The sequence below is a fragment of the Trichomycterus rosablanca genome, chromosome 8, assembly GCF_030014385.1.
Source record: "Trichomycterus rosablanca isolate fTriRos1 chromosome 8, fTriRos1.hap1, whole genome shotgun sequence".
NCBI classification, from domain to species: Eukaryota; Metazoa; Chordata; class Actinopteri; order Siluriformes; family Trichomycteridae; genus Trichomycterus; species Trichomycterus rosablanca.
Genome location: NC_085995.1, coordinates 33334409 through 33356297, shown reverse-complemented (window position 1 = coordinate 33356297; position 21889 = coordinate 33334409). Strand labels below are relative to the sequence as shown.

Sequence of the window (21889 nt, the reverse complement as noted above, 5' to 3'; positions counted from 1 at the left end):
GCTATACCCCTGTGCACAAAGCAAGGTTTATAAAGGCATGGCTTGACGAGGCTGGTGTGGAGTAACTCCAGTGGCTTGTACAGACCCATGACATCAACCCTTTTTAATATCGTTGGAATATATCACAGCATGGACTGCAAGTCGGATCTTCTTATCTGAGGTCAGTGACTGACCTTAAAAATGCTTTCTAAGTACTGACAGTTACACAGTTTTGTGGATGGTATGACCAACAAGCTCATGGTTAGATGTCCACATACTTCTGCCCATACAATGTACATGATTATGTTACAGTATTACCAAGTGCAAGATACAAAGCATGAATACATGTAGGAAGGTAAAAGAAAAAAAACAAGTATGTGGCAGTTTTCCAGTCTTCATGACTAAATGAAATTTGATGATAGCCAGGAGAATTTGTCGAGACATCTAAACTATTTATGCACACTCCATATGATCCAGGAAATCTGATATAAATCAGATTAAATCTGAGATAAAGAAACATTACCTGCACAAAAATAAATTAATCACAAAATGAAGTGGCTGTGATGTTTCTTTCCAAGTTCTATAACAATTAATGTCTTGAAAGGCAAATACATGATGAATGATATTTAGCTGTACCTCCTCCAGAGTCTTGCAGGTGGCTTGGATCTCCAAAACTGTGCGGGCATGCTCCTTTATTTTACTCAATGCATGGTCCAGCTGGTGGGCTAGAGGCTGGTTCGGGTCTGGCAGGAAACATGACGCGTCTTCAAACTAAATACACAAATTAGCAGTTTTAATGAAAAATAATAATATTCAATATTAAGACCACTACTATCTCAAAAGAGGCTGACATAATCTACTCAACAGTCATAATATGAATATGGAGTGCATTGATCTTTGAACTGTTTTGTTTGATGTTTACATTAATCTCTCCTTTTGTATATACACTGATGACCCAAAACATTACGACCGACCCTCCATCCATATGAAAAAACAGAGCTGACGCACCGAGACATAAGCTCCACAAGACATCCTAGGAAGTCCTGTGGCATCTAGCACCAGAACATTAAAAGCAGGTTCTTCAACCTCTGTATGTTGTCAGGTGAGAGAGTCACGCATTGATCTCTATTATTCGCCAGCAGTTGCAGCAACAATGAGGAATTCCATCAGCCTGTCCACCCTCGGACACAGCCAATTATGTCTGTGTAGCCCAACTGGCTGATAGCAGAGCTGAGATTCTTAAACTCGGAAGCTCCAGATCTCAGCCGTGGTGAGTTAGCAGTGGTGTTAGACCTCTGCGCGCCACCCAAATGAGTACAGTCTCCTAGTATACCTAAATATAATATTTAATATTGGTCCCAGCTTAATTCTAGACTAGATATGTGCCTGATCTTACTGGAAACTGCCTGAGACATTGAGAAGAAAGAACTATTCAACATCAAATTTTAAACACAATATATTTTGACTTTATACTTATACATCTAAACTAAACAGTATGTACTTATAAGCATACACAAAAACACAGTGAAAACAATTTACAGGAGAAAAAAGTGCAGGACAATGGTCTGGGTCTGCAATGGGTAAATATATCCTTGTTAATGCTAATAATTGCATACTTGTTTGTATTTATTTAAATAAACGAAGTCAAAAGTTATGTGTGCACATTTAAAATGCTGGAAGTATATTATATAACAAAATTGGTCAAAGACTTGCTGTAAACAGGATGTGGAGCAAAACAGAACCTTCTGAGCTGATCCCATGATTTGGCTCTGCTGTTTCTCATAAGCGTCTAGCTGCCGCTCCAACTCCACCTCCCTTTGATCCCAGGAGAGCTGCTGCTCCTCCATCAGCTGGGGAAATCACAAATCAAACTCTCACATCTTTGTACATAGACTTTAATACTCATTTCTTTACAGTACAAACGGGAAGAAACAACATATCATTAATAATAATTAATTGAAAATAAAAGTCAGCATTTCTTTTCTTGTATTTTTAGGTAAATGGCAGCCTTACATTGTTCTGCTGCACCAGTTCCTCCTGCAGGCTGCTGATGGTGTGCTCCTGTTCAGCCACCATGTTTTTCAGGTACTTGATCTCTTCCCTTTGTGCAACCAGTTCTCGGTTCTTCCTTAGCTCCTGCAGACGAGCCTCCTCCAGCTTCTTATGCCACTCACTCACCTGTATGGGTCAACAAATATAACACAAAGCTCTCCTATTGCCTGTATAATGCTTCCTAAACAGTATTTAGACAATGGATACAGATATGTACTGACATTTCAATGTAAAAAAAAAAGTATGGTCCAGAAGTTTACAGAACTAATCCAAAGATGTCAAATAATCAGGTCCAAAGTGTGGAATGTCAAAGTGGGTGTATACAGTGGGGGAAATAAGTATTTGATCCCCTGCTGATCAAATACTTATTTCCCTTAATTAAATACAAATTAATTATAACTTTTATTTAATGTTTTTTTTCTGGATTTTTTGTTGATATTCTGTCTCTCTCTGTTAAAATAAACCTTCCATAAAAATTATAGACTGTTCAAGTCTTTGTAAGGGGGTAAACTTACAAAGTCATCAGGGGATCAAATACTTATTTCCCCCACTGTATATGTCGGTCCCCCTACTGCTGCCAAAACAGCCCTGCAACTGTGATGCACTGTGTATTCTGACACCTTTCAATCAGAACCAGCAGTAACTTCTTCAGCAATTTGAGCTACAGTAGCTCGTCTGTTGGATCGGACCCCACGGGCCAGCCTTTGCTCCCCCCTCAAATCCTTAAGCTTGTCCATTTTTCCTGCTTCTAACACATCAACTTTGAGGATAAAATGTTCACTTGCTGCCTAATATATCCCCCCCACTAACAGGTGCCGTGATTCACTTCACCTGTCAGTGGTCATAATGTTATGTCTTATCGGTATGTATATATATATATATATTGCCTCACAGCAAGAAGGTCCTGGGTTTGATTCCTAGATGGAGCGGTTCGGGTCCTTTCTGTGTGGAGTTTGCATGTTCTCCCCGTGTCTGTGTGGGTTTCCTCTGGGAGCTCCGGTTTCCTCCCACAGTCAAAACATGCAGTCAGGTTAATTGGAGATACAAAATTGTCCATGCCTGTGTTTGACATTAAACTTAAGCTTAAACTTGAACTGATGTAACCAGCTATTACCAGTGTGTAAAACATGATGTTAAAATCCAAATAAAATACATCTATGTCAAGCTGGGTGTCTAGACAGATGTGATTGGCTAAGTCTGGGATAGGAGTGGCCAAAGCCCTGTCCAACCGTGACCCTGACCAGGACAAAAAATAGTGACAAAAATGGGAAAAAAAAGACAGGTAAAGGTGCTTTTACTAGGCCGTAAAAGGCTGGGAACATGAGGCTAGTCCCACCCCCCATTTAGGAAAGGGCCTTCCCTAAGCTGTTGCTGCATAGCATATTATCTCCTTTAAAAAATTGATTCATTACACCACTTAGCATTTGTTGTGGCTGAAATACATGAATTCAGTAATTAGAGGAGGTGTCCCAATACTTTTGTCCATATAGTGTATGTTTATTCCTTTAAGCACTTCATACCTTGTGGGCTCCTTTCACGTCCTTCAGCGTGGCCGTCAGCTCCTCAAGGCCCTTTAACCTGAGCTCCAGCTCTTGTGCTTTCCCCTCAGCCATGCTGCGTTCCTCCTGCGCCCTGTGTGCCTCCTCCCTTGCTATCGCTCTATCCTCCTGCAACTTCAACATTGTGCTGGAGAACTTTTCCTGCTGAGCGAGGGGAAGCGCTCCAGAGAACTGCCTGCGCAGGGCATGTAGGGCATGGCGGAGGTGCCGGGCACGATGACGCCCCTCCTGGCGTGCTTGCCACAGAGCCTGCTGCTGGGTATCCAGTTGCTGCTCTGCCCGCAGCCTCTGGGCCTCTAGATGGTGCAGACGAGTAGTGCAGGTTTGCAGCTTGCTAACGGCTGCAGCTTCACTCAGTTGTAGTGCTACAATGTGCTGGTGGAGCTTGGCGATCAGGGCCTTCTCATCAGACTGAGCCTGGTTAATAGAATATTCATTAACATGAATTCAGTTAATTAAAATTACGTTGTATATACAGTGTATCACAAAAGTGAGTACACCCCTCACATTTCTGCAAATATTTCATTATATCTTTTCATGGGACAACACTATAGACATGAAACTTGGATATAATTTAGAGTAGTCAGTGTACAGCTTGTATAGCAGTGTAGATTTACTGTCTTCTGAAAATAACTCAACACACAGCCATTAATGTCTAAATAGCTGGCAACATAAGTGAGTACACCCCACAGTGAACATGTCCAAATTGTGCCCAAATGTGTCGTTGTCCCTCCCTGGTGTCATGTGTCAAAGTCCCAGGTGTAAATGGGGAGCAGGGCTGTTAAATTTGGTGTTTTGGGTACAATTCTCTCATACTGGCCACTGGATATTCAACATGGCACCTCATGGCAAAGAACTCTCTGAGGATGTGAGAAATAGAATTGTTGCTCTCCACAAAGATGGCCTGGGCTATAAGAAGATTGCTAACACCCTGAAACTGAGCTAAAGCATGGTGTCCAAGGTCATACAGCGGTTTTCCAGGACAGGTTCCACTCGGAACAGGCTTCGCCAGGGTCGACCAAAGAAGTTGAGTCCACGTGTTCGGCGTCATATCCAGAGGTTGGCTTTAAAAAATAGACACATGAGTGCTGCCAGCATTGCTGCAGAGGTTGAAGACGTGGGAGGTCAGCCTGTCAGTGCTCAGACCATACGCCGCACACTGCATCAACTCGGTCTGCATGGTCGTCATCCCAGAAGGAAGCTGACGCACAAGAAAGCCAGCAAACAGTTTGCTGAAGACAAGCAGTCCAAGAACATGGATTACTGGAATGCCCTGTGGTCTGACGAGACCAAGATAAACTTGTTTGGCTCAGATGGTGTCCAGCATGTGTGGCGGCGCCCTGGTGAGAAGTACCAAGACAACTGTAACTTGCCTACAGTCAAGCATGGTGGTGGTAGCATCATGGTCTTGGGCTGCATGAGTGTTGCTGGCACTGGGGAGCTGCAGTTCATTGAGGGAAACATGAATTCCAACATGTACTGTGACATTCTGAAACAGAGCATGATCCCTTCCCTTCGAAAACTGGGCCTCATGGCAGTTTTCCAACAGGATAACGACCCCAAACACAACCTCCAAGATGACAACTGCCTTGCTGAGGAAGCTGAAGGTAAAGGTGATGGACTAAACCCAATTGAGCACCTGTGGCGCATCCTCAAGTGGAAGGTGGAGGAGTTCAAGGTGTCTAACATCCACCAGCTCTGTGATGTCATCATGGAGGAGTGGAAGAGGATTCCAGTAGCAACCTGTGCAGCTCTGGTGAATTCCATGCCCAGGAGGGTTAAGGCAGTGCTGGATAATAATGGTGGTCACACAAAATATTGACACTTTGGGCACAATTTGGACATGTTCACTGTGGGGTGTACTCACTTATGTTGCCAGCTATTTAGACATTAATGGCTGTGTGTTGAGTTATTTTCAGAAGACAGTAAATCTACACTGCTATACAAGTTGTACACTGACTACTCTAAGTTATATCCAAGTTTCATGTCTATAGTGTTGTCCCATGAAAAGATATAATAAAATATTTGCAGAAATGTGAGGGGTGTACTCACTTTTGTGATACACTGTATGTGTATATGTATGTGTGTGTAGAGGCCCAAGAGCATTGGATTTAAATCCCGGATCTGAGTGTATTTTACCGCTGCACCAACTAAGCCCCTTACTGTGAGAAATAATAATGATTTTAATACTGTTCTAAACAAGCATGCTAGTGCTAGTTTCATTTCATGCTAGTGTCATTGTAATACATTCAGACTGTTATCACAGTGAATTTACATTCAAAGGATTTAGCAGACACTGTAATTCAGAGCGACTTACGGAAGTGCTGCAGTAAACATTTCTAGTACAAATAAAGAAAGAAAGAAATTTTAGAAAGAACAGAATGTTAGGAAAATATATGTTAGTTTTAATTTAAGGGTCTATAATCCTCTTCTGCAGACATGTATCAATAAACCATCCTTAAGCATTTTTAACTTCTAAAAGTCTTTTTAACTTGGTTAAAGAAAAACATTGGCTTATGCCCCTTTACCCTTTTTTAAATAATGTGAATTAAAATTGTATTTTTATTTTGTATTTTATTTTTATTTTGTATTTTTATACAAAAGTTTTACCTGATAGTCGAGCACCTGTCTCCTGAGGCTTTCCACTTCCTTCTCTCGGGACTGCTGCCTAGCATCCAGTGCAAAAACCTGTGTTTTGGCTACATCAGAAACCTCCCGCAGCCTACACACACACACACACACACACACACACACACACACACACACACACACACATTTAATCAGCATCTTTAGTTGGTATAGGTCTGATAACTCTGGCCTAGTTTACACATGGTTCTTTGGATCATTTTTCAATGTCACAAAATTATTTGCCCCCACTTTATTTTTAAATATTTTTGTAAACAAACCGTTTAGATCTTCAGACTAAATTTAATATAAAGATTTTAACTGAGCACAAAAAAACTGGATCTGTGTTTAAAAAGTGATTTTCCTCTTACTCAGTTTTCTCAATTATACTAATTTCATTAAAACTGGATTCAATTCCACAAAAAGCATCCAGTAGTGGGCTTGCATAGTTTATTGCTGTGCCACCAAAGCGCCACATAAACTCTTATATTAGGAAATCGTATTTAGTTAAAAAAAAAATGTAGATGGTACAACGTGACTGACTGTCTTGGTAAGGTAAAAGAATTACAGTTCCCATGATGCTTTGCAAATTAAATGATTGTAAATGTTTTAAAATTCCTTACCGTCCACTTTGAATCACAACATTATACTGTACAGTAAGTATACCGTAAAATATACCTTGTAACAGTCCATCTTATTACATAAAACATTTACAAGTAAGCCAATAATTATTCTAGTGTATACTTCCAAAAACCAAAGTCATGGAAAAAAGGTCAGTTTCATTTCCACGGTTGCAGTAACATCTCAAATTTCTAATAATAATAATCTCAACCACTGGGCACTCTAGTAGCGCTTGGATCCAGGGTTTAAATCCCCAGCAGTGCTATCAACTGGTCGGGTGTCTACACACAGACATTAATGGCTATGTCTTGGGGGACGGCCCATGACGGATTGGTGCCCAGTGATTGCAGGGAAATCTGAGCTACCATAACCCTGACCAGGATAAAGTGGTGGTAAAATATGGAACTGAAATTAAAACATGCAGCTTCTGTGCTTTGTTATTTTTTTAAAGGAGTGCTTATGTGTGCTGGTTAATCTTTATGTGGAAATAATCTATCATTTTAATTATGTGGCATTGACCGACAATGTGTAAACAAGGCCTGAATCTTAAGCTAAGAACAATAAATTATCTTTTTTAATGCATTTTTTCCAACTGTTCCCCCAATGTAGTTGTATCCAGTTACCCAATACGAACTCACAGTCCGAGACGTTCGCAGTTCTGATGTGCTAGTGTGTTTTACTACATCGACATCCGAGTTCCCTATAAATGGTGTTTGGATAAAAAGTTAGAGCTGGTTGAACTGTATAATAGGTTTAATTTAGCTTACTTGGACACCTCAATCCTAAGCTGAGCTTCACTTTTCTCCAGTTCTGTAATGCGGCGTCTGTCTGCTTCGCTGGCTTCCTTACTAACACTGGCAGCCAGCTCGTCTCTTAGCTCACGCTCAGTCCGCTGGGCCTCCAGGTTCTGCTTTGCCATCTGTACATACACACACACGCACACACACAATTTTGTATGACTTAAGGCCTTGCATAATTTGAGTCTTTTATGAGTGCTGACAGACATCTGCAAGCAGTCGGAATATAACGAATGCACGACTTCTGAATGCATATCATATTTTAAACACATTTTCTTGTCGTGAAACTCACATCAGCAAACTTGGCCTCCAGTTCAAAGTTGCGCTCCTCCACCTGCTTCAGAGAGCTCCTCATGTGCTCGTACATCTTCTGAGCGTGCTCAGCTCTTTGCCTCTCATTCAGTTCTTTCATCTCCAGAGTGGTGATGCGCTTGGACACAGACGCAATTTCGCTGTTTGCCAGAGCCTTAGCCGCTTTAGCCATATTGCTTTCTTCACCTGGAAACACAAACATCCTCATGAATGAGTACAATCTTTCCTTCTCTTGTCTACTTTTGCTTGGTTTCTTCTTTTTGATTCCCTATTGATCCCTGCATTTTTGTGTGCAGATGCTCACCAACAGTGTTGATGTGTTCCCAGGCTTGCTCTAGAGTGTACAGTTTTTCCTTTGTGATCTCCAGCTCTTTGTTGACGGTACTGATTTGCTCCCGGAGCGAGAGGTTTTCATTCTGAAACAACAACAAATAACACAATAAAATAATTATTCCATAACAAAACAATTACTCCAATTCATAACGCTGTCAAATTAGTGCCAGTGGGTCACTAACACCAAAAAGTATTGGGACAATCCATCTTATTTTCTAAATTCATGTGTTTCAGCCACAACAATTACTACATGTAATAAATCAATTATATAAAAAAGAAATCATATGCTTCCAACTATGCAGCAACAGTTTAGGGAAGGCCCTTTCTTGTTCCATGCCTAATCCAGACATTAAAAAACTAAGTTTAAAGAAACTCCACTGGCCTGTAAAGAGCCCTGACCCCAGCTCCATTATACAGCTTTGTAATGAACTGGAACATTTACATTTTCGGCACTTAGCAGATGCTTTTATCCAAAGCGACTTACAGTAGTGTGACAGTATAATGCCTAAGCAACTAAGGGTTAAGAGCCTTGCTCAAGGGCCCAACAATGGTAACCTGGTAGTGATGGGGCTTGAACCAGTGACCTTTCGAATAGTCCAGTTCCTTAACCACTAGACTACAACTGCCAAGAGTGGCTGTTATAGCTGAAAAAAATTACAGAGGTCACTCTATTTTAATACCATTTGGTTTTTTTTAACGGGATGTCCAACAAGCTAATGGTCAGGTGCCCAAACACTTTTGGCCATATAGTGAACGTAGCCATACAAATATGTCCCGGCTACATATAATTATAGTAGAATACAGACCTTTTATTTAAAATGTGCAAACATTCATTCATCAGCTCCTGCTGGGTTGGGTTTTACAACCTTTTCGTCTCTTTAAGTATTGATACTAAAAAGATGTTCTGGTGGCACAGCGGTAAAACATTCTACTACAGCCCACTACAGCTGAGATCAAGATTCGAGTTCCAGGAGTGTTACTAGCCGGTCGGGCATCTACACAGACATGATTGGCTATCAGGTGGGGCCACTGAGAAGTGCACTTGTCAGTGTGTTCTCGTTGTTGGACTTACGTTCAGATAAAATAAGGAGAGTTGTGTCAGGAGGGGCATACGGCGTACTAACTCGGTGATGTGGACCAGAACAATTCGCTGTGGTGGAATAAACTAATAAAACAAAAACACCTACCTCCATATGTTCCAGTGTGGTGGTCCTCTGAATGAGATGATTATCTTTCTGGAGCAGGTCTCTGTATTTCATTGTGAGGTCATTATACTGCTTGAGTGCCTTTTCTAGCTCTGATGACGGAACACTTTCATCAAGAGCTTTCTGTAGTCCGGCCATTTTAAATGAAGCCATCTCCTGTAAGAGTCAACAGTCATTTTTAATTACATTTAAATTCAAGTTTCACATCTTTTTGCTTTTTATTTCGATTTGCTTCCAATAGAAAAGTGCATAGACATTATGTTGTAAAAAAAGGATGCACCTTAAACCTCTGCAGGTAGCCAATCCTTTCAGTGACTGTAGCCTCCATTTGAACAAAATCATCCTTCAGCTTGTTGTTCTCCTTCCTGAGATGCTGTTCCTGCTCCATCAGTGTGGTGTATCGGCGAGTCAGAGACTTCTCATTCACTTTGAGTACGGTCATTTTACGAGCAGCTTCAGCCACCTGCCTCCGGATCTCAGCTGGCTCCTGCTGTAGAGCTTCTAGCCAGTGCTAAAGAAGTAGACATAAAACAAAAGAAAGAGTATTACTGTAAACGGGAAACTGTGAAATTCCTAGATGTAAAAACATGGACAACCTTTGACCTGCAGACTGATTAAAGTTTGAAAAACGGGGATTTTTATGCATTTTCTCCCCATTTTCCTCCCGATTTAGTACACTCAATTTTGTCTTCCGCTGCTGACAGATACCCGATTGCATCCGAGGAGAGCACGTCGCTGTACACGCCTCTTCCGACACGTGTACAGCCCTCCTCTTCTCACCCCTGCATTCTGCACAGGCGTCTCTTCCGCCAATCAGGGTCCTTACACAGCGTATAAAGACCCACCCACCCACACATAGATACCCAATCCGCTGCTGAGAGATACCCGACTATGTGTGGGTGGGTGGGTCTTCATATGCTGTGTTAGGACCCTGATAGGTGGAAGAGACGCCTGTGCAGAATGCAGGGTTAAGAAGAGGAGGGCTGTACACGTGTCGGAAGAGGCGTACAGGTGTACAGTGGCCAATTAGTATCTGCTGCAGGCACTGCCAATTATGCCTGCCAGATGGCGCCCAGCCGACCGGTGGCAACAACGATTTTCGAACTGAGGAGTTCAGAAACACGGTCGCTGGTATGCTAGCGGAATATTGAAAATTCCAGGCGCCAAAAACCAGGGATTTCTAATAAAAAAATCTTAATTACGGACTCTCGAATAGCAAAGTGGTCTGAAGCGCTAGCACACCACTGCCACTGTGTTTGAAATCGAGAACTCAGCAGAGCCATCGACCTGCCAAGTGCATTTCCTTCAGGATCAATAAAGTATCTGTCTGTCTGTCTATCCATCTATTTATCTAAACATAATTGGCCATGTTTGAGTACGGAAGGGGCAAATGGGCTCTCTTCTATAGAATGACAGAACAGAACAGAATGCATTTATTTGTCATTAATACATATAGGGTTGGTTTCCCAGACAAAGATTAAGGCTAGTCCAGGACTACATTTTGCTTTAAATGGAGAATCTCTATTCAAAATGCTGTGTAGTCTAGGACTAGGCTTAATCCCTGTCTGTGAAACCAACCCTTACAGTATACAGTACTATGAAATTCTTTCTTACCATATCAAAGCTTGTTTTTTGGGGGGCGGGGCCAGAGCACAGGGCCAGCTATTATAAGGCACCCCCAGAGCAGACAGGGTTAAGGGCCTTGCTCAAGAGCCCAACATTGGCTAAATGCCAGAGCTGAGATTCGAACTCTTAACCTTTCAATTGATAGCCCAAAGCTCTACCCACTAGGCTACCACTGTTCTAGCTGCTGCTGTGATGTATAACATCCAGGACTGGTCTGGGTGCCTGAGCGAGTGTAGGGGGGCGAGCTCATATGAGCACAATATGCCTCTCTGTACATGATACAGGTCTGTGTGGGAACCGAATACTGGCAGGTGTTAAGAAGCGACTGCAGACTGAACATGTGTCTACTGTCTCATTGCATCAGAACTGTGTTACATGGTACAGATCTTACATTATACTCTTGGATCTTTACAGCATCCAGTTCTTTCTGTTCTTCCATTTTGGCTTTGATCTCTGCAAACGAGTCTTTCTCCTTCTGCCAGAGTTCTTTCTCACTAAAACGAAAACAGACAGCGCTGATATGAAAGAATGTGTCAGTATTTCGAATATTTGATCATTTGCAATTCTAACCGCACAGACCTTTGATATTCTTTGTACAGCAAGCCCTGCTGATGCCTTAAGACTGCAAAGTTCCTCTTGTACTCCTCCAAGGCCTGGCCGAGCAGCTTGCTGGAGTCTTCTTTTATTTTTATCTCCTGAAAAGTGGTTGGTTCTCTTAGTCACCAAGTTCTCCCACAAATAATATATATAGACAGAGTAGCTCGAATGCTTACCTGTAACAGCTGGATCATGTACTCATTGAGGGAATTAATGACTTGCACACTGCTTGGTGCCATTTCCTCAGGTAGCAAAAGAGTCTTAGGAGGGGCAGCCGTGCCAGCTGATTGCCTTACTGTCTCAATCTCGCTCTCCAAACGTAAAGTCTGAGCAAAGATTAAAAACAAGAACGTTTATCTTTATTAATGTGTGGTTTCACAAGCGATTTTAGGGACAGTAAAATATACCCATTTTAAACCTGCATCATTATTGAACAACTCTAGGTCAGATTTGATATGCACAAAATACACAGATCAGCCATAACATTAAAACCACCTCCTTACTGTCCATTTTAACAGCTTCACTTACCATAAAGAAGCACTTTGTTGTTCTACAATTACTGACTGTAGTCCGTCTGTTTCTCTACATACCTTTTAGCCTCCTTTTACCCTGTTCATCAATGGTCAGGACCACCACAGAGCAGGTATTACTTGGGTGGTGGATCATTCTCAGCATTACAGTGACAATGACATGGTGGTGGTGTGTTAGTGTGTGTTGTGCTGGTATGAGTGGATCAGACACAGCAGCGCTGCTGGAGTTTTTAAATACCGTGTCCACTCTATTAGACACTCCTACCTAGTTGGTCCACCTTGTAGATGTAAAGTCAGAGACGATCGCTCATCTATTGCTGCTGTTTGAGTTGGTCATCTTCTAGACCTTCATCAGTGGTCACAGGGCGCTGCCCATGGGGCGCCGTTGGCTGGATATTTTTGGTTGGTGGACTATTCTCAGTCCAGCAGTGACAGTGAGGTGTTTAAAAACTCCAGCAGTGCTGCTGTGTCTTATCCACTCATACCAGCACAACACACACTAACACACCACCACCATGTCAGTGTCACTACAGTGCTGAGAATGACCCACCACCCAAATAATACCTACTCTGTGGTGGTCCTGTGGGAGTCCTGACCATTGAAGAACAGCATGAAAGGGGGCTAACAAAGCATGCAGAGAAACAGATAGACTACAGTCAGTAATTGTAGTACAACAAAGTGATTCTATATGGTAAGTGGAGCTGATAAAATGGACAGTGAGTGTAGAAACAAGGAGGTGGTTTTAATGTTATGGCTGATCAGTGTATAAACAGTTCACAACCTAAACAAAGTCTGAATGAATACTGAAGTAGAGTCACTCCAATGACAAAAATGTGCCAAATATTTGCCAATATTTAGTGAAGAGAGGACGTTAAGTAAGTTTCTATTGCTAGTACTGATATTGCTATAGTAAAGTTTATGGCGGCAGTCAGCCATGTCTGAGGAAAAAAGGTCGGATTGAGAGTAACCCCTTTGCCACTGCAATACTGATACTAACTGTCTTGTCAAGGCACCAACACAAGTGGCAGAAAAGTACAGAAAGCATAGTGTGATTTACTGTATGTGGTAGAACTTGTATTTGAAATGTGGAATTTGTTTTTGGTTGGGAAAAAAGAAGTGGTCAGTACCTTTACACAGTGGCTTTTCAGAGAATTTGTGTGCTAGTCTGAACCTGTGTTTCAAGAATTCCCCCCTGCACATGCAATCTTTATACCACCTATCAGGTGCACAGAAGGTAAAGAGTGTGAGACAAACCTTGTCATTGGCCTTTGTCAACTGCATGAGGGTCTTGGCGGCCTCCTCTCTAGCCGCCTTCATCTCCTGCCTCAGTTCCTCATTCCTGCCAGTCAGCTGGTCCAGCTGTCCCCTCAGATGTGCAATTACATCAACCTTCCCCTCTGAGTACTTCATCTCTAGAGTCTGGATGTAAACATACATAAGTGTAAGAGTATTTACTGTGAATGAATGAGTAAATTTATAATGTACTGTATTGATCTGGTACCCTGAATAGGGTGATTTCAGGGTGATTTCTGCAATGCACCCAGTGTGACCATACACAGAAGAAGGTATTTACTGTGAATGATTGAGTGTGTATGTATAATTTTGGTGTAGTATGTTCTGTGGTATCACTTGGCCAAAATAACCCAACATAACCTGTTTTCTAATAGACATGCAGGCCACTTGGTTTATGCAAATGAACTTACACTGATAAGTCTGTCCAGGCTGGGGACACTGATAGCAGTCTGAGAAGGAGCTTTGTTCTGTGCCTCCTGGATGGCTTTCAAAATCTCTTTCATGCCTCGTTCCAGCTGCTTGTTTTCCTTAAGAATTTCATTTGCTGTGGATGTCACACAGATCACAACATTGGAAATAAAATCCACATAAATGATGCCACATTCAAATAGAAACTGGGAACCTGGACCAGCACTCACATTTAACTTTAAACTGTGATAATTCAGTTTTCTTAAGTTCCAGTTCAGTCTCTTTGCTCTGCAGTTCTTTCTGCAGGTACTCATTCTGGAGGAACAAGAGCAGGTAGTAATTAGAGCATCTAATTAATACTCGTTACCTGATTGTTTTTTAAATATTGGTCCTAATAAACAATAAACATGATGGTAACATAACTGATTGTACATATAGTTAGCAGTTCCTTACTAGTTACATGCTCGTTTAAAGTACAGTAAATAATGTTACTTTAAAAACTTACTTTCCGTTTGACTTCCTCATCAGTAGAAGTTAGGGTTGGTTTCTCTCTGTTTGACCTGCTGGGCCCCTCTTCTGCATCGTCATCAAGCAATGAACTGTTTATGACTGTAATTCCTTTAGAGGACAGCATATAGTTAGAATTAACAAAGGCAATTGTGTTGCTGGTACTGTTTTGGACTTATACCCAAACCATACCAAAATGCAATAATAGGATATTTTAAGCACAATAGTTTCCCTGTTAATGATTTAACTGCACTAGTCTGGGATGTGTTACAGCATTGCACCTAGTGATTCCAAGGATACCGGACCCACTATGACCCACATGAGCTGTACTGAATTGGTTCACACAGTGCGACAAAAAAGCCTGGAGTAACCAGAAGCTTAAATCAAACTTGTGTTCCTGTGCAGCCCAAACAAGATGGGACTAACAAAATTAGACTTTTACCTTTGTCTTTTACCAGGGCACGAATACGCTGCTTTAGTTCCAGCCTTTCCTCCTCTAGACGTTCAATCTAAAAAAAAAGTTCATTACAGTCAGAGGCCATAATCACTTAGATTTAAAATAAGAAGTTCTAAGGTTCTGCTCACATATTAAGGTAGGAACATTACAATAAAAACATAAAGTGCTTTAATTTATGTCTATAATAAAAAACTCCATTATTTCACTTAGTGGCAGGTGATGTTCTTTTTGAACTGACTGGAAATTCTCTCCTGATGTTTGATTTACAACAGGAAATTGGAGCAATTGAGAGATATAGGAGAAAAATCCAGAAAAAATTAGGAGCTGTGCTTCTGTATGTATTTTTTTTTAATAATAATTAATCAGAGAGGTGCCATTTTTTCAGTTGAGCACCTGTCCCCCCAGAATGTCTGAGCATGTCCATGCAGTCTTGCTTGTGTTTGACCCATCCATGTTTTTAATTGTCACATGTCTTAACCAACAACTGGAAGCTGTGTTCTAACAACAAGTACTATGTATTTGCATGACACACAGGTACAGGAGACCCAGTTTATCCTATGATAGTCTACAGTGCCACCCAGATACACTGGCCACCTTGCACAGGCCACAATTGCAGTAGTAATGAAGAATTCCTTTCGGGTCACCCTTTCTCAGACAAATTGTGTCTGTGGAGGTGCCTGGCCGGTCAATAGCAGAGCTGACAGCCAAACTCTTGAGCTTAAGAAGGCTGCCCCTTTGAGACATCACCTTAAAAATATGCTGAAAAATATGCTAGCCCTAGAGTATTACGTTCAAATAAAAATGTTTTTCAATTTTATGTGATTAAGGCTCCTGAAATTTTCTGGGAGATTAAAGTGAAAATCCTGTTTAAACACAGCTTTAAGAAATATCAGAATAATACAACTATTATAATTGAACATATAAGGAAGCTTAATAAGTACAAAAGCTTAAAGCTTCAAACCTTTTTACCTCTTTTAGCAGAACCTGGTTCTCTGCTCTGTACTGCCTTTGCTTCAACACTTTTGATCTCCTGAACTCAGTCAAATCCACTTCTTCTTTTGGATTCAGTCCTATACAAAAAATATAATCAGTAAATACTTCACTTAAAGACACACTGAAATGTGAAATGAGACAGAGTAAGATGCAACGCACAAACATAAAGAGCTTTGTATAATCAAACTCCAAGTTACTGACCCAGACGCTCCCTTAATTCCTCATTCTCATCCAGTAGGTCGTTGATCTTCAGCTCCAGTTGGTTGATCTCCTTCGTCATGCCTTCTATCTCCCGGTCTCGACTCCTCAACTGGCTTTTGCACTCTTTGATCTCAGCTACAGCAGCAACCAGGCCGTCTGAGCCCTTAAAAGGAACCAGGCACATTGGTTATTTTGAGTCAAAAATGCATATATAGTTAAAAGCCATGCATCAGCCGCGCCAGCTACAGAGAGCTGCCGACTAGGACCCGCCCCTTCTGACAGTCACCGGCCACTTTTTTTCACCTGTCAGTGGTGGAATCTTACACACGGAGTCGGATTGCACACAGAGAGTCATGCTTGTGTAGGTGTCTTTTTTTATCTATTTATGCATCCCAATCTAGTCATATAAAATTACCCAGTTGTATCTCCACTACTGTTACAGACCCATTCATAGTAGCTAACCACTTCTTATCACCTGCACAGGGTTTACACAGGGATCAGCATTGTGTACAAAGAGTCACACTAATTCACCACCTCTGTTCAGGTGCTATCAACCAGCTTGCAATTGCAGCAGTTAGCAGGAATCCCTTCGGTGCCCTCCCTTAGACACAGCCAATTGTGCCTATTGGATGCACAGCTGGGTCGACGAGAGTGTTTGTTGTATTCTTAGTATTTCCTCTTTTAACTGGACTAGGATGCTTAAAGAGGAAAAATGGCATGTGGTGGCATCACTTACAGACTCATAGAGACGAATGCGGCTCAGGGTCTCACTCAGTTCAATGTCTTTGTGTTGGGCATCGGACTCAGCCAGATGGGCAGCGCGTTCAGCTTGCTGTGCCCGCCGCTCTGTTGCTTGTAGCTTGGCATTCAGTTCCTCCAGCTTCCGCTGCTGTACACTAGAGCCCAATCCTGCAGAGAGGTATTCAGACAGTATTAGACTCAGGGTGAAATAGCATAGCAGTATGATAATATACTGGGATCAACGGCAAACTTCTAAATCTATGTTTTAATGTCATAGTACAGAGGTCTAGCTAGCCACCTGGGGATCGAACCCAGGACCGTCTTGCTGTGAGCGACAGTGCTACCCACTGAGCCACTGTACTGCCCTTGTGTTTAAGAAATGCAGGGCTCATAAGGAAGGGTCTACAATGTGACTGTCCTGTGACACAGGACCGGTGTTAATAGAGAGCTGTTTCTTTGGTGTATGATGCCAAGGTTTTGTTGTAATTTTGACCTATGTACCTGTAAACATCAACTTGTAGACCTGTGATTTTAAGTATGTGATAACATTTATTTTAATTGCATAAAAAAGTCTTTTGCCACAAGATTGCCCCTGTCCCAACTTTTTTTGGAATATGTTGCCAGACTGACATGCAGGAATGGCTGAATATTAACAAATCAAATTAATTTGACCAGACAAATCATGAAATATCAGTTGGGACAGTTGTGGCCTAGCGGTTAAAGTACTGGACTAGTAATCCAAAGGTTGCCAGGCTGCCACTGTTGGGCCCTTGAGCAAGGCCCTTAACCCTCAACTGCTTAGTACTGTAGGTCGCTTTGGATAAAAGCATCTGCTAAATGCTGAAAATGTTAATGTAAATATCTTGGGTTCATACTGTCTGCAATAAAAAACAAGTCAAAGTAAATGTAAAAAACACAACATTTTTTAATTCACATTTTCCATACAGTCCCACCTTTTTCTGATTTGAGGTCATAAAACATACAAATAAAATAAAAAGCACAATATTTGTAGACCATTTTTAACCAAGGTTTGTAACATCTTTTTGCTTTTGTGATGGATTAAATTCTTCTAAAGGGCAGACATCTTGGAAAATCTGTGAAAACAGCCAGTTATTTTCAACGCTTTTTTACACAGCTCCTTAGCACTATGTGATTAATGGACCGTATGAAGCATGTTAATGCAGCCATCCTTGAATCATTTAGCCAGAGTCTGCTCACTATCATCAAACCATCATTCACCCTGAATCAGTGTGGCATCATAAAACCATAGTTTATCCAGTCAGTGCGCGCTTTCTGAACAAGTTCTGCAGCCTGGACAAATAAATGCCTCAGATGGAAGATCAGAAAAGTCAGTGTCTAAACAGAACTGTCTAAAGTTTTTTTTTCTATTTTCTCTGCGATCAGTCAGTAAAAATGTTAAAACAAGTTGACTGAGAGCTAAACACTATGTAACAATATGTAGCTGAAAAGTTGTGGCCTAGTGGTTAAGGTACTGGACTAGTAATCCAAAGGTTGCTGGTTCAAGCCCCACCACTGCCAGGTTTCCACTGTTGGGCCCTTGAGCAAGGCCCTAACCCTCAATTGCTTAGACAATATACTATCACTGTACTGTAATGCCTAGTTCACACCACGATTTTCGCTCGCCGACTGGTGGCAGCTCGGGAGCAACTCAGCACTTGCTCGGCGGGCTAAACTCGGCTCTCAATCACTACGTGTGAACTACTCAACAACTTAATCCGAGCGGCGAGACTGAGGAGAGATATCTAGCATGTTGAATGTCTGGATCAGTCTGTTGCGACTGGCAATGAGTGTGGTGAGGGGGATAATATAGTTTCTATCAGAATACATCGGCACACACACAAGCTTTACAATATTTGTGAACTTATCATCCACGCCAAACCATAATACCAACACTGCATTACAAAAAAATATTTATTACCCTCCAACTCGCTACAGAGCAAAACAATCCCTGCTGGTCGTGTTGCCAAATCCATGCGGATTCATTTATTTTTCTCTTTGATTTTACGATGCACATCAGCGCACAAACAACTTTGATCGCTCGCTACTTGTTGACGTGCATTTTTGGACGTGGTATCATTAAACCCCTCGTCACTTCTCGAGTTTGTCTTCGTGACAAAACGTAGTTTGGGAGACCAAAGAAGCTCACCTGCAATTCCAGTTGGTGATAGATGGTGTAGTGTAAAACCTCCTCTTGCCGATCAGTTGTGTAGTGTGAACTGTACAGCGACCTGACGACTTGGAAAGTCGTGTAGTGTGAACTTGGCATAAGTCGCTTTGGATAAAAAAGCGTCTGCTAAATGCCAAAAATGTAAATGTAGCTGTAATGAGATTTATTTATTTATTTACTTTATCCTGGTCAACCTGGTGGTGGGTCTAGTTTTCTCAGAATCACTGGGCACAATGCAGTAACACATTCTGCACTCTCTCTCTCTTCAGTCAGTACTACACCTCCATAGTCCCATTATTAAATGCTCATGGTCAGGTGTCCCAATACTTTTGGTCATATAGTGTAAGTACCACCAGTACATTTGCAAAAAATATACCTTGGTCCTTCTTGAGTGGTTTCTTGAGCTCTTCTATAAGCAAGGCATTCTTCTCCATTTCACCAGTGTACTGTCCCACTTGCTCCGAAAGCAACTTTATCTGTTGGTCTCGCTCTTGAACAGCCTTTAAATCACACAACACACACACAGAGGTCAAAACCAATTTCTGCTAGCACAGCAAATTGTACGTTTGCAAACAGATTGTAAATATTAAATACTACATGTAAAATGTAATAAGTACAGACTTCAAAAGACAGAGACCTACAGAGATGATCCAGTTCAAATGAAGGTACTTACAGCACACAGTTCATAAACAACCTGCGTCATAAGTATTCAGCCGCAAAAAAAGAAGCAAAATGTCAAAGCATGAAATAACTGAAAGCAACACAAGATGGACAAATCCCACATGCAAAGACTTAGAAAGGAACAGCTTCAGCCAAGCTATTTAGAGGTTAAATAGCTAAATACATTATAGGGAAACATAAAGGGGGTTAAAACCCAATATAGGAACAATGCTAACAAATACAATTTGCTTCTTCAGGTTTTTTTGTGAGCAAGTGAACAGGTAAAAATTACAACTCATCTTCAGTAACTGCTTTATCGTGTGTGCAAGGCAGGAATACAACTTAGACAAGTAAAAAAAACCTACAGGGAAAACATGCAGATGGGAAGAACATGCCAAATATCTCACAGAAACTGTCCAGTAAAAATCTCAAACTCATGCCTTCAGGAACCCAGAAGAAACAATTTTGGTGAAAATATGCTTCCATATTCATTGTCTGTTTTACCACCGCTTTATCCTGGTCAGGTTCTGTTTGTTTGTTTGTTCATTAGGATTTTAACGTCATGTTTTACACGTTGGTTACATTCATGACAGGAACGGTAGTTACTCATTACACAAGGTTCATCAGTTCACAAGGTTATATCGAACACAGTCTTGGCCAATTTAGTATCTCCAATTCACCTCACTTGCATGTCTTTGGACTGTGGGAGGAAACCGGAGCACCCGGAGTAAACCCATGCAGACACGAGGAGAACATGCAAACTCCACACAGAAAGGACCCAGACCGCCCCACCTGGGGATCGAACCCAGGACCATCTTGCTGTGAGGTGACAGTGCTACCCACTTAGCCACCATGCCACCCTGGTCGGGGTCACAGGGAGTCCAATTAATTGGGCGGATGTTTAACTTCACTTAAACATCCACTGGTACTGTAATCCCAATTTAAAGTTTTATATAATTGCTTACAACATTAGGGCCTGTAGAAACCTAAAGAAGCAAATTTCTGTTCTTTGTATCAGATGATTTACTACTTTCACTACTGAATTAAAGGAAAATGTGTATAAATGTGTCCTACTATGTAAAGCAGTGAGGACTGTAACGTGCTCTGTACCTGCTGCAGTGCGATGATGTTGCTTTTGTCCGAGTCCATCTGAGCTGCCCTCAGTTTCTCTCTCAGGTCTCTAATCATCTGCTGGTATTCTATGATTTCAGCATCCTTCCCTGATAAAACACTCTTCATGCACACATACACAAATACACTATTATACAAGAGAAACTGAACCAAAAAGATAGTGACAGTTATTTCATGCTTGTCTTTTGTTGAACAGTACAGTAGCAGAGATTTACCACAGCAAGTCATGTAATCGTGATTCAGACAAACTGGAACCAGTACGTTTCCATAACCAAAATTTTTCATTGCACTGTTGCATGATGTTCCTGGTGAGGAATGTATTTTATATAATATTCATTTCATTGTGTAAGTTGAAGCCACATAAAAAGATACATGGCAAGCATAAAATAACAGAACTTTTGGGAATGGGGTTAAATCACCCATCATAACTCAAATGCAGGTTATTCGTGAGAATATGGGGTCTCACATAGGTATGAGGTTAAATCCTCCATAATAACACAAGTACAAAAATAAAAACAAAACAGGTTAAAATCCTGCTCTAATTAAAGTCCTGTTTAGTGGGCCAAAGACACAATCTGAGGGGTACAGGCTACTGTGTGCAGTTTTCCTATGTTGTCCTACATTTGGGAGATATTTTCCCAAACAACTTGACTAGCTTGAAATCCTGGAGCATCAGTGACATGCTGATTTACAGTGTATTAATTAATTCAATTATTTCTTTGGAATTATGTTATTCATGCCACGTTCTGTCCTGCAAAGCATTTGTACTGATGCTGTATAACAGGTGTTTCATAAATAAAGATTATTATTATTAATAATAGTAATAAAAAATGAATATTAACTTCTGATTAAACACCAACTAATGAAATGACCTGCTGAACTTGTTAGTAATATGTGCATCACTTAGTACTGGAGAAAAAAAAAATCATTCAACAGATATACAGCTAAAAGTATATGTGGATTGTCTTTGTGTCATGGATAACCATCACTAACAGAAACAATGGTTTCTGACAGCCTGTATTTAGCACGTAGTTACGCACGGAGTATGTTCTGAGTGTTTAGGAACTCTTGGCA

General features: G+C 41.2%; 1 protein-coding gene across 1 annotated transcript in view; it reads right to left on the bottom strand.

Moving 5' to 3' along the window:
* cep290 (centrosomal protein 290) overlaps positions 1–21889 on the bottom strand; it is a 50125-nt gene that overhangs the window by 19081 nt on the left and 9155 nt on the right. The window contains exons 11-33 of the mRNA XM_063000756.1: positions 20795–20917; positions 19401–19524; positions 16832–17004; positions 16096–16258; positions 15871–15971; positions 14887–14953; positions 14443–14555; positions 14168–14252; positions 13940–14073; positions 13491–13655; positions 11883–12032; positions 11689–11804; positions 11501–11603; positions 9764–9994; positions 9466–9639; positions 8250–8361; positions 7926–8131; positions 7604–7755; positions 6201–6312; positions 3552–4007; positions 1993–2157; positions 1722–1829; positions 616–750 (exon numbers count right to left, since the gene is read on the bottom strand). Coding sequence (XP_062856826.1) covers positions 616–750; positions 1722–1829; positions 1993–2157; positions 3552–4007; positions 6201–6312; positions 7604–7755; positions 7926–8131; positions 8250–8361; positions 9466–9639; positions 9764–9994; positions 11501–11603; positions 11689–11804; positions 11883–12032; positions 13491–13655; positions 13940–14073; positions 14168–14252; positions 14443–14555; positions 14887–14953; positions 15871–15971; positions 16096–16258; positions 16832–17004; positions 19401–19524; positions 20795–20917 — 3468 coding nt within the window. The remainder of the gene's footprint in view (positions 1–615; positions 751–1721; positions 1830–1992; positions 2158–3551; positions 4008–6200; positions 6313–7603; positions 7756–7925; positions 8132–8249; positions 8362–9465; positions 9640–9763; positions 9995–11500; positions 11604–11688; positions 11805–11882; positions 12033–13490; positions 13656–13939; positions 14074–14167; positions 14253–14442; positions 14556–14886; positions 14954–15870; positions 15972–16095; positions 16259–16831; positions 17005–19400; positions 19525–20794; positions 20918–21889) is intronic.